This window comes from Canis lupus, chromosome 10 (assembly GCF_048164855.1).
Source record: "Canis lupus baileyi chromosome 10, mCanLup2.hap1, whole genome shotgun sequence".
Lineage (NCBI taxonomy): Eukaryota > Metazoa > Chordata > Mammalia > Carnivora > Canidae > Canis > Canis lupus.
In genome coordinates, this window is record NC_132847.1 from 28608859 (window position 1) to 28622613 (window position 13755).

The following is a 13755-nucleotide window of genomic DNA, read 5'->3' on the forward strand; positions in this document are numbered from 1 at the left end:
TCTTCTCTTTGTCTCTTGAGTACTAGAATTTCACAATGATGTGCCTTATAAAACTATGTTGAAACTGATTCCTATGGTTCTGAAGAATATTCTTGACTGATGTCACTGACAAATTTCTCCCCCTCACTTTCTCAGTTCTCTTTTTTGAAATCTCTAACATTCAGCCATTAGATCTGCTAGAATCTAAATGTTCTTTTATTTTCTCTTTTTTTCATTTCCTTTTTTTTTCTCTATATTCAATCAATATGTCTTCAATTTCACTGCCTGATCCTTTTATTGAGTTTACCATTTTTGTGATAGTTTTCGTTTATATGAGTTCTTTTTTTTTATTCTTCAAATATTCCTTTTTTTGGTTTTTTTAAAAGGTTTTATTTATTTATTCATGAGAGACACACAGAGAGAGAGCCAGAGACACAGGCAACAGGAGAAGCAGGCTCCTTGCAGGGAGCCCAATGTGGGACTCGATCCCAGATCCCGGGATCATGCCCTGAGCTGAAGGCAGAAGCTCAACCACTGAGCCACCAGGCATCCCTAAATATTACTTTTATAGTATTCTCTTCTTGTTTCATGATTATAATATTCTCTTATCTCTCTGACAATACTGATAATTTTAAAACTTTTTTCTTCTCCCTACATTGTCTGTCTTCTCCAACTTATTTTTTGTTTACATGCTTTGGTATCCTCCGTGTGTAGTTTTCCCCATATATATGATAATCTTTGGCTGTCTTCTCATAGTTAAGAGAGGAGTACTAAAAAGCCAGTTGGAAGCCCTGAGTATCTGAGTAGCATTTGCCCACTATAAGCTTCATCACAAGATATCTTGGAGGGCCTGTTGGGTTGGGAACATTCCATGCTAGTATGTAGTATGGTGTGCCAAAAGCTATTTGATAGCTAACCTGTCAGTCATTCTTCCCTCCATCCTTAATAACATAACATCTATTTTTTTTGGGTGGTAAATTTGCTCAATCCAAGGTATAAAATATAGTCCTGTGGGGGCAGCTGGACAGCCTATACTATAACATCCAGAGTTCATAGAAATACTTGGCTGTGAGTTGAACAAGTATCAATGTAATCCAGGAGTAAAGAACAGCACCGAGGTGACAGTTGTCAGTTGTGTTCCATGGGAACTATATCATGATTTCAGGCTATATCCGTCCATTTGCAGCAAGAGAACAGAAAATGACTGGGGAGAGGGGAACCAAAGGAAGTAGGATGTACCAAAAGTTATCAGGTACCAAGCATACTGGGGAAGGAAACTGAGGCAGAAGTCCACCCTACTAATAAAATCAATATTGAGAGATGGAAGGGAAAGCTACAACTCAGGGATTACCTAGATAGCCAGGGCTCTTGTTGGAGAGCAAGTGCTAGATTGCTGATGTTATTGATTAGACTACCACCATCTTCAGGGTTGGCTCAGAACTAGTGAGATCCTGAATCTAATATATGGGATCCATCATGTGTAGAAAGCTGGGAAAGATATTGAGTAGAGGAAATAATGAGTGACAGACAAAATAGGTAAAACATAGGTTAAAGTAACATCTACAGCATCCTTAAAAGGGTAAATAATTCACATTAGGGCACCATGGTTGGAGGAAAGGGAAAGGCTCAAAGTTGATAATTAATTATATATACCATTGTGGTCTACCTACCATAAAATATAAAAATACCACTATACCAGTTGACAAATAGGAGCTTCACTCAGCCTCAAATTATTCCTCTTCCCTCACTCTGCCCTTTCCTAGGCCTCCCCAATGGCCCAGATCATCGTATGATCCAGCATATAAATGACCCAGCAGAAGGCCTCCTAGACCCTATTCCAGCCACTGACAATTCTGATTATCTGTGCTCATGCATCATCAGTTATTAAATATTTTGCAATTTCCCTGAGAGGTTTAACTTGAATTATGAATATAATAAATGTGTACCTGTCAGGTTAATTAGACTGCATGCAAATAAGCAACTTCACAAGTTTCTTGTATGAACAACCCAACTGTTTGGTACCTTTAAAAATATGAGTGCAGAGATATTCTAAAAGATCATAAATAGAATTTTCATCAATAAAAGAGCCTTCCTTATACTGATCTGGAGCATCTACAAGGCTCTCTGGTTTCAACAGCTATCCTTTATATCCATTCTGAATCTATGAAATATTTGTGGTACTTACCAACCTAACAAGGCCCAGCAAAACACTTTCAACTTCAAGATATAAATTCAACTCAAGACTTCCCTGTTAAAACTCCATGTCCCCCAATAAAGAGTAAAATAACAGCAGAGTGAATTATATACTTTTAAGGCATAGTCTATAAGGACAAAAAAGATTAGGAGATGAGATAACCACCACAAAAATGAAGAAGATGGGAAGCACAAGGGAGAACAGTAACTTATTCAGAAGACCTGAGAAAAGTAAATCTTAAACTGGCAGTGGAGAAAGTCAAGAATCAAAGCAAATTACATTGTATTCCACCAAAAGGCTTGGGAATTGGCAGCACCAGGTATCTCTGGCAGTAGGAAGAGGTGGGTAGTGGTGTGAAACGAGACTAAAAACATTAACATGGGTTGAAAATCTAGTTAAGGAGATAGACACTCTTATAGCTCTCCCTAAGATCTAGTAAAGCAACTATGGCAAAGATCATCACAAAATACTAAAAGTTTACTCTCTGGAGAGAGTAAAACAGAGGACTATGGATTGAAGGGCACTAGGTACAAATGAGAGCATAGAATTTAACAAAATAGCACAGCCACAAATGTTCAATGAAGATCTTTTTTATTTTTAAGTTCAACTAGTAATCTAGAAATATAAATTTAAACTGTAAGATGAAATTTTTTCTATTAAACTGACAAAGACTAATGATAACACCTTGTGTTAATGAGAATGCAGGGAAACATGGGATCCCTGGGTGGCGCAGCGGTTTGGCGCCTGCCTTTAGCCCAGGGCGCGATCCTGGAGACCCCGGATCGAATCCCACGTCGGGCTCCCGGTGCATGGAGCCTGCTTCTCCCTCTGCCTGTGTCTCTGCCTCTCTCTCTCTCTGTGACTATCATGAATAAATAAAAAATTTAAAAAAATTAAAAAAAAAGAGAGAATGCAGGGAAACAAACTCATATTCTCCTGGTAGAGGGTAAATTGTTAAAATTTTTATGAAGGTGTTCCAGTCCAAGATAGCAACATAGAAGATTCTGAGCTCATGTCCTCTAAGGACACACCAAACCTACACCTATTTATAGAGCAATTCCTCCTGAAGAACTGAGACCTGTCTCACAAAAGAAGAGCTTCTACTCACAAAAGAAAACCGTAAGAAAGACAGAGACATGGTAGCAACGGGAACCTCCACCGCTGATACTGCAAACTGTAGTGGGAAGGAATAGTATAAGAGACAGGGTGGCAGATTCCTATGCCCTGAGGCAAAAAAGCCTTGGTTTCAAAGAGCAGCTAGACTGTAAAGGAACTAGCCTAGAGCCCTACCAATAGTTAAGGAACTACTAAAACTCTCTCCAGGTCAGAAAGGCTGGCAGGTGCCACATTTTATGCTCCCCTTCCACCATGATAGCATGAATAAGAGCAAGGTCTATGCACCCTAACCCACCGACTGCATCAGTGAACCATGAGCCCCTAGCCCACACCAGCCCCAGGCATCCCACTAAGGCAGTTGCAGGGCAGTGCACTGGAACACCCCGGACAGCGCTCACTACAGCTCCAGCCATCACCTCACAGTAATACAAGCATAAAGCACCCTGGACACTCTAGGCCCCACTTTGGCTTCAGATAGCTTGCTAGGGCACCCCCAGGGCACAGCACTCTGGGTGTTTCCAGCTGTCCCACATCAGGACACCCCAGCTTGCACCCATTTCAGCTTTTGCTGTCTTGCCTAGGAACCCTTTAAACAAAGAGCCTTAGGACCACCTCAGCCTGCACCCACTTTAGCTACAGCTGTCTTACCAAGGCACTCCTTGTGCAGAGCACTCTGGAACCCTGGTTTGTGCCCCACTTTAGCTCCAGCTGCTCCACCAGGGCACCTTCTGCACACAGAGTCCTGGAACACCCAGCTTAAACACACTTCAGCTTCAGCTATCCTCCCAAGGTGCCCTCTGTACATAGGGTCTTTGGATTCCCCAGCTTGCACCCACGTCAGCTTCAGTTATCCTGCCAGGGCACCTTCTGCACAGAGAGCCTCAGAACTGCCCCCAGCCCATACCCACCTGAGCTCTGGCTATCCCATCTGGGTAGCCCCAGCACAAACTGACCCACAGCATGCATTGCACACCAGACACAGATCCAGCCAGCCATAAAAGTCACCAAACACAGTCTACACAGGGGATAAGCATACATAAGACTATTCCTTCAAGGTTAAGTAACTATTCCACCCAGTTCAGAGAAACAACACAAAATCAAGCTAAATAAGGAGACAGAGAAATATGCTCCAGATGAAAGAATAAGACAAAATCTCAGAAAAAGAACTAAACGAAATGGAGATAAGCAATATGTTTGACAGAGTTTAAAGCAATGATCATAAAGATACTCACCAGACTAGAGAGAAGAGTAGTAAACTCAGTGAGAACTTCAATAAAAAGATAGAAAACAGAGAAACCAATCAGAGTTGAAGAATACAATAACTGGAATGAAAAACACACTAGAAATATACAAGAGTAGATTAGCAGATGCAGAAGAACAGATCAAAGATCTGGAAGACAAGATAGATGAAAGCACCCAACCTGCAAAACAAAAAGAAAAAAAAGAATTTTTTAAAAATGAAGGTAGGCTAAAGAATCTCTTAGGCAACATTAAGCAAATAAACATTCATATTATAGGGGTTGCAGAAGAAAAAGAGAAAAGGTGGTAGAAAACTTTTTAAAAGATTTATAGATTTGTTATATAAATGAGAAGAGTAGAAGCAAGTAGAAAAGAGGAAGTCTGGAGGAAACCGTTAATCCAGTATCCACATGTTCATGGAGGCATTTTATTTGATGTCCATGACAGTTGTTGCACGTAAGCTGAAATCCAATAGAAGAGCCAAAGCAAAGCAAACGTGCAGCTCCAGCATTGCTAGTATTAACTCTTTAATTCTACATTCTTATCAACTTGCAAATCTATCCATCCCTCTCTTTTTTGCAGTTGTTTCCTAAGTCAGAGATTCTACCTCTTAAATACTCCTCAGTCTATTTCCATAGAGACCAGAGTGGAAGATGGCAGAGGAGTAGGGTCCCCAAGTCACCTGTCTCCACCAACTTACCTAGATAACTTTCAAATCATCCTGAACACCTACGAATTCGGCCTGAGATTTAAAGAGAGAACAGCTGGCACACTACAGAGGGAAGAGTTTGTACTTCTAACAAGGTGAAGGCGGAAAAAATAAAAATAAGAAAGAATCCAGTGGGGGAGGGGCCCCGCGAGCAGCCGGGCTAAGGCTGGGGGGCGGGAGCCCCCAGGACAGGAAAGCCCAGTCCTGGAGAATCAGGAACTTTACCAATCTTCCCGGACGGAAAGGGGCTCGCAGGAACTCGGGCAGGATCTCAGGGTGGGCAGTGGAGGCTCCAGCCTCCCGGGGTCACTGGCAGGACGTGCGCCCGGGGCAGGGCGCCCCACACCCCGCGGGCCGAGCGCGGGAAAGGGCTGGAGCGCCCGGCGGGGCCTCGGGGAGCAGCCGGGCGGGCGGGGGCTCCGGGCGGAGGGGGCTGCGCCCTGCTGCCTTCGGGAGCCGCGGCCCCGGGAGCGACCCCAGCAGCGCAGGCCCCGGAGCCCAGGGCGCGGGGGACACGGCCGGGACCCTGCGCTCCCCCCGGGACGGGGAGGCGGGGAGGCGGGGAGGCGGGGAGGGCCCGGGACGGCGGGGACGCTCCTGCCGCCGCCGCCGGGCGCCCCCGAGCTGTGCGGGGCCGCGCCCCCCGCCCCGGAGCATCCAGGCCAGTGCGGACGGGGAGCTGCGGTCGGTACCGCGGGAGCTGACGCCGGGGCTGGGGACCCGGCCGCCGCCAGGGGGGTTGTCCCTCCTGGGTCACCCTGCGCCTGGGAGGGGCGGGGCCGCCAGGGGACGGGGCCTCACGGGGTCAACAGCAGGGGCGGAGCATCTCCCCAGGTGCACACACCTGAGAACCGGCACAGCAGGCCCCGCCCCAGAAGACCAGCTGGAAGGACGGGGAAGGGCAAGTTCTCCACCCAGCAGCACTGTGAAGCTCCAGGGAAAGTGCAGGGATTTACAGTGTATAGAACCAGAGGGTACCCATCCTTGTTTTTTTGTGTTTGTTTGTTTTGTTTTTCTTTCTTTGTTTTTTTATTTCCCTTTTTTCCTCTTTTTTCCCCTTCCTTTTACCAGTACAACTTGTTTTTAGCCACTCTGCACTAGTCAAGCCACTCTAGTCTAGAGCAAAACGACTAGAAAGAAGAACTCACCACTAAAGAAAGAATCAGAAAATAGTACTCTCTCCCACAGAGTTACAGAATTTGGATTACAATTTGATGTCAGAAAGTCAATTCAGAAGCACAATTATAAAGCTACTGGTGGCTCTGGAAAAAAGCATAAAGGATTCAAGAGGCTTCATGACTGCAGAATTTAGATCTAATCAGGCCGAAATTAAAAATCAATTCAATGAGATGCAATCCAAACTGGAGGTCCTAACGACGAGGGTTAACGAGGTAGAAGAAGGAGTGAGTGACCTAGAAGACAAGTTGATGTCAAGGAAGGAAGCTGAGGAAAAAGGAGAAAAACAATTAAAAGATCATGAGGAATGGTTAAGGGAAATAAACGACAGCCTCAGAAGGAAAAATCTATGTTTAATTAGGGCTCGGGAGGACGCTGAAAAGGACAGAGGACCAGAAAGTGTATTTGAGCAAATCATAGCTGAGAACTCCTCTAACGTGGGGAGAGAAACAGGCATTCAGATCCAGGAGATAGAGATGCCCCACCCCCCCAAAAAAATCAGTAAAGACCATTCAACACCTCAACATTTAATAGTGAAACTTGCAAATTCCAAAGATAGAGACCAGAGTGATCTAAAACACATTTGATTTGAGTACCTTTAATACCTTTCTATATCCTACAGAATACTTTCTGAGAGCATATCAGACTCTTATCTTGCCCATGCTATTTCTCTACCCTCATCTCTCTCTAGACCCAATGACTTATTGGTATTTCCTGAAGCATGCCATTCTATTACATTCCTACATGACTTAGTTTCTCTGGATATTGCCTGGAGTATTCTACTCTTGTCTGGTAAATTCCAGCTAGTATCCTCTGACTTTCTGCCTCTCTGAATTCCTTTCTGACCTATCAAGGCAGAGTTGAAACTACTTTCTTCATAGACTTTCTCTATTGTAGCGCCCAATGCAGAGTCATAGTGATTTGAAAATTTGTTTCTAGAGAGCATAGACTATGTCTAATTTCTGTGCCTTCAGAGCCTGACATATGGTAGTCTTAAATTATCTTTGAATAGGGAAGCAAAATGCTTTGTTTAAAAGTAGGAGGAGGGCAGCCTGGGTGGCTCAGTGGCTTAGTGCTGCCATCAGCCCAGGGCATGAACCTGGAGACTCTGGATCGAGGCCACATAAGGCTCCCTGCATGGAGCCTGCTTCTCCCTCTGCCTGTGTCTGCCTCTCTCTCAATCTGTCTCTCTCATGAATAAATAAATAAAATCTTTAAAAAAAGAAGTTGGAGGAACTTGTCAACATGTTGTTGATAACCTCTTTGATCCAAGATTTGATGTCTGAAGTAGGTGATATTAATTCCTTCATTAATTCAAGTGTTTTTTGAACATCTACCCTAAGCCAGGCATGGGAATACAATGATGAATAAAAAGAGATATGTTCTTTACTTCTCTTAGGGAGTTGAAGATTTATTGGGGGAAACTGTTCATTTGCTTGAATTATTAAATAAAATAGAACATATTTTGGGTTTGGTCCATGATGTCAGTCTGAGATTTTCCCTAACACAAAGTTTTCTGCAGTATAAGGTCAAAACCTTTGCCTGTTGGGCTACTTTAACTTTATGTATGCCGGAAGTCTGTCTTTTGTTCTTCAGCACAGAAAAACCATTTTGGCTTATGGACACTACAAAGAAACAACCATGTAGAACAGGTGAACATCTTGTTTTAATTGAAGCAAAGTTTGTGTTTGGATATCCATGGAGGGTTGAGATACACAAAAGTGCCTTTACAGTTTACCTAATGCATTTGTTGTGTTTTTGGTTTTGCTTATAGGAAAATCAAAGGAATAGGGAAGCATTCAAGAATCAACAAAACAGGATCACCTTCTTAGATTAGAGGGACTACCTTTAGGTAGTGACGTGTTGTAATATATGCCCAAGCAAAGAGAAGTTTTATCCAGAAGGATAGTGTAGTGATACATTTCACCTACCAACTTTAGTGTAAAACAACTGGGTACAAGATGTTGGGTTCTCTACCCCAACAGCAGCAAATGCCTATGTACAAATGGGAATTACTTTTCTCAAAACTGGACTCTGTCCATTTCCTCAATTAACTTTACAAGGGTGGTTTAGTTGCTTGTTTTTGATGAGAAAAGGGGGTTCTTGCACTGGTTAGGTGGCCAGGCAAGGTTACCAAGGGGCTCATTCTGGCTCCAGAAAGGGCAGCAAATCATGCCCATTGCCTGCAACCAGATCATCTCCACTCCTCAGAACTTGATCAAGTCTACTTCATTGGATTGGGTCATTCCCACTCTGGGTAAGTGGGAGTGGGTCATCCCTACTGCCTGAAGCCGGGAGATCGTCCCCACTCCCAGCTGAAGAAGGCAGGCAGTCCCTGGCGAGCTCTCTTCCACCAGCAACTCTGGATTTGATCGCTCCCATCAGACCTTCAAAGGATCTGAATGTGGCTGACTTCTTCATGTCTCCAAGCTTCCTGCAAACAGCAGAGCCCATGGTGGACACGGCAGCTGGCGTCTTTTGTTTCATGTAAACATCGGACACTTGAACGTTGTGCCAGCTCTTGGACGGATTCTGCCTTAGTGCCACCAAGGCTAGGAGGCCCAGCTTCCTTTTGAGCTCCGTGCAACGCCTTTCTTTGGCTGCCAGAGTGTGGCGTAGGGTTACAATTTCCTCCTCCAATTTAGTGAGCTCGGATTTGAGCTCCTTTCGTGCAGCCCCTGGGAGATCCTCTGCTTCGGCAGTCTGGCAGGATTCAGGGGCGCTCGCTGAAGTCTCTGTCGTGGTGCCCGGCATGGACTAGGAAAGATCTTCATGAAGAGAGTCCAGGTCCAGTTCCTGGTACAGAGAGTTGAACTGGTGGCCAGCGGAGAGAGAATCTCGGCCAGCAGAGTGGAAATCCAAACCTGTAGGGTCCGACTCCCGGCTGGTGTAACAGGACTCTGGGGGGGGATGGATCCATATGGTAGTGGGTGGGCGGGTCTCCTCGGTGGGCCTCAAGTCACTGACATGCAGGGGGGATGCGTCGGCTCAGTGCATCCACTTCTGGGTGGAGGGAGGGAGTGGGCGGGCAGGGGCAGGGCAGGCCCTGGGAGCTCAGGGCGCTAGGCGGGGTTTCCGGGTTGAAGGAACCCTGGACTCCCCCGAAATGACTGCACACTCCTGGTGGTGTTTCCACGTCACAATGAACATGTGAGGTGGTCAGTGCGCAGATTATTATCAGAGAAGAGAGGTATTTTTCCTTTTGCCACAGTCCAGGATAGATCTCCGCCTTCGAACAAAGTCTGGCTTCCTTTACAGACCTCTTTGCACCACCCCAGACTTGGCCAAACTCTTGAAAATCAGTTGAACCCTTTGTAAGAACAGAAATTTATTTAAAAAGCCCAATACAGAAAACAAATGAAAACTGCCCAGGAGTGGGGGCACAGAGTTTAGAACTCATAAATTCCATTTTCCCTTCCCTGGCTACCAAAGAGCCCGAGAAACTCCTAGGACTTCTCATAAAATAGATTTGAAGGCTCCTCATAATCTTGAGTCTAGGTGATGATGAACATGCATGCTCCTGTGGCTTGAAGTATCAACGGTGCCAGAGGCTTCGGATAGTGAAACTCAGAAAGGGAGTCTGACCAGTCATAGTTGCCTGTTATTTTTAGGAGAGAGAAGGAGAACAAGTAAATCCCTAATTGTTGTGGCAATTTTAAGCTTAATAAAAGCAAAGACTACTATACTCAGAATTTAGTAGAAGAGAAATAAGACATATGCACATGGACAGTGTGTGGGTTTTTAATATTGCAGTTGCTTTTTTTTTCTTCCCAATCAGCCACTTATTTCTGAAAGCATGTCTGCCCACACACATGGCTATCAGATGTGGGAAATGGTCTGCAAAGTAAAGTCATAGTTGGATAGTGTCTGTCTGGATATAAAACTGCCATATCCCTTATTTCCAGTCAGAGCTTATAATTCATACAGTGGAAAAATCAGGACTTTAATCCAGTGAGGGCAGGTGATCACCTATCACTTAGTCCATTGCTAGGCTGCCCATTCCCAGGGAATAGCCTTGAGCAAGCTTTAGGTTCTAGTGATTTTGTTGGAGATTCTGGTAGTTACTGCAAGCTTGATCTTATGGTACATGATGTGATCCTTAGCAAATTCCAGCATTTGCCATACACATGCCCTATGTAGCTACAGTGAAGCATCTAGCTGGGCATCCAAACTAACTTAAGCCTTTTGGGTTTATATTAAATAACTCTTTCACATAACTTAGTAGTGTTTATTACGTCTTGCTCTGAAGTGTGTACTTCTTTAGATTAAAAAAAATGAGGATTGTTCTTGTTGAAAGCATGAAAGTTTGGCTATGGGTATAAAGGCCTGAAAAGGGCAGCAAGGACTGCCTAAAAAGTGTTTTGTTTGGGGCACCTGGGTGGCTCAATGGTTGAGTGTCTGCCTTTGACTCAGGTTGTGATCCTGGGGTCCTGGGATGGAGTCCTGCATTAGGCTCCTGTCAGGCAGCCTGCTTCTCCCTCGCCAGTTTCTCTGCTTCTCCCCCTGTGTCCCTCATGAATAAAAAAAAAAATCTTTAAAAAAATGTTTTATTCCACAGAGTGAACTTTTCCTCCATTGCCTGCAGAAACACTAGTGGTTTCAGGAATGCTCTCTTTGAATTGGAACTCTTTCAAAACTGAGGATGAAAGTTAAAGAACACCCTGAATTAAGCTAAATAACATGAAACACACATTGTCCATTCAAAGTTAAGATTCCAAATGACCAGATTTGAGAGTGGGAAATATCAGTGAGGGTGACAGAACATGAGAGACACCTAAATCTGGGAAATGAACAAGGGGTGGTGGAAAGAGAGGTGGGCAGAGGGTTGGGGTGACTGGGTGATGGGCACTGAGGGGGGCACTTAATGGGATGACCACTGGGTGTTATGCTTTATGTTGGCAAATTGAACTCCAATAAAAAAAATATACAAAAAAACCCCCACAAAAAACCCCCAAATGACCAGATTTGAATTTGCGTTTGATTATCCTTCTTTAACTATTTCAGCTACCAGCTTCACTGCCTGTTCTTTTTCTATGCTCCATGCACTTCAGTTCAAAGAATGAAATCTCTTGTTAAACTTTGATTCTTGTAAGTAGTGTAATGATCCAAAACAAAACATGGCCTCTGGAAGGGGGCCTCCTAGCTAGCTAGCATTGTTTTGACCTCATGAATAGACCTACCTGTGCAAATAAGTAACACAATAGACAATCCATTTTATTAGGCTTATGTATAACCATATACAAAACATTTATTTTTTGAAAATGTAGATCTGTCTAATGAAATTTCATTTAATTTACAGTGATTCTAACCAATTGTTTGAATAAACTATCCTATTAAGTTGTAAAATATTGAACTATTGCCCCGTGGTTTTAGAATCTTACATCTCTAGTTTAGACAGTGAAATAATTTTTTATTTTATTTTATTTTATTATTGGAGCTCAATTTGCCAACATAGAGCATAACACCCAGTGCTCATCCTATCAAGTGCTCCCCTCAGTGCCTGTCACCCAGTCACCCCCACCCCCCACCCACCTCCCTTTCCACTACCCCTGTTCGTTTCCCAGAGTTAGGAGTCTCTCATGTTCAGACAGTGAAATAATTTATATCACATAAAAAGGTTCACAAAGTTGTTAATCTGAAGCTGATAGCTTATTGATGCTATTTAGGTACTAAAAACAGCCAAAATATTTGTTTCAGTAACCTGTGAAGAAAGCGTTTGAGAATTATTTTCAATCCTATAACAGTTTGCTATCTTTTATTTCCAAGGAAAACATTATTGACCGGTTTTTATTTTATTTTTATTTATTTTTCATTTTTTATAGTTTTTTTAAATAATAAATTTATTTTTTATTGGTGTTCAATTTGCCAACTGCAGAATAACACCCAGTGCTCACCCCGTCAAGTGCCCGTCTCAGTGCCCATCACCCATTCACCCCCACCCCCCTGCCCTCCTCCCCTTCCACCACCCCTAGTTCGTTTCCCAGAGTTGGAAGTCTTCATGTTCTGTCTCCCTTTCTGATATTTCCTACCCATTTCTTCTCCCTTCCCTTTTATTCCCTTTCACTATTATTTATATTCCCCAAATGAATGAGACCATATAATGTTTGTCCTTCTCCGATTGACTTACTTCACTCAGCATAATACCCTCCAGTTCCATCCACGTTGAAGCAAATGGTGGGTATTTGTCATTTCTAATGGCTGAGTAATATTCCATTGTATACATAGACCACATCTTCTTTATCCATTCATCTTTCGATGGACACCAAGGCTCCTTCCACAGTTTGGCTATTGTGGACATTGCTGCTATAAATACATCAGGGTGCAGGTGTCCCGGCGTTTCATTGCATCTGTATCTTTGGGGTACATCCCCAGCAGTGCAATTGCTGAGTCGTAGGGCAGGTCTATGTGAACTGGTGCAGCCACTCTGGAAAACTTTGTGGAGGTTCCTCAAATAGTTAAAAATAGACCTGCCCTATTGACCGGTTTTTAGTAAAGAATGAATGTTAATTATTTCTCTAGTAAGAGTGATGAATTTATATATCAGTCCTTCTTAAACATAAAGGTAAATGGTACAACAAAAATCATGTTTTTTTCACCCTACTACTGTTTAGTAGTTTGTATGTTATGATTTATAAATAAATTATTGAAACTTGAATGTAAAAGCAAAGCCATAGCCTTCACCAGGTCTGGATTGTTTGGGATAAAAGAAGTGAGATTGTACTAACTGATACTTGAGTCTAGAAATGACTAGAGACTTGTACCAATGCCAGCAGTTTTAATCATTGGAATTCTTTTGTTATAAAGGATCAATATAGAGCTTCCTGATTACACCAACTTGTAAAATAATCCACATTGGTGGTTAAGATTGCTTCTGAAGAACTGACAATTCACTCTGCTGGCCAATCAATTGCACTGTTAGATTTAACCATAGTGAGTTCTCTAGAGCTTATTTCTGATACTGCAGAACTTCCACCATGAACATTTTGTTAATTTTAGCTGAATACCAGGAAAAATGTTTAAATATTTAATTAAGCCTGAAAATAAGGCATGTAATTGAAACCCTAAGCCAGTCAGAATGTATCAAGAGTAGGAAGAGAAAATTGGTAATTGGACCTTTCTTGTGAAAAGCCAGAATAGTATGTTTGATTTCAGTTTGGAAGTTATTTTCACTACTATCTCATATCATTACCCAGTTCCATCAATAATATATGCAGTGTGTCACCACCCCCCAACAGAGATTTTCTCCATATGAACTGGAATATTTTCTGCAGTTTACAGCTGCAAGCATTATTACTACCAATACTTATATTTCAGTTGTTGAGTTTGTCTTCATTTTGGATGA

General features: G+C 43.1%; 1 protein-coding gene across 1 annotated transcript; it reads right to left on the minus strand.

The window, feature by feature from the left end:
• Window positions 1-7817: 7817 nt before the first annotated feature.
• TPD52L3 (TPD52 like 3) lies at window positions 7818-9501 on the minus strand. Its single transcript, XM_072840289.1, has one exon. It carries the CDS (start codon window positions 9165-9167, stop codon window positions 8643-8645), a length of 525 nt encoding a protein of 174 aa, XP_072696390.1. The 5' UTR covers window positions 9168-9501; the 3' UTR covers window positions 7818-8642.
• Between the last annotated feature and the right edge of the window lie 4254 nt (window positions 9502-13755).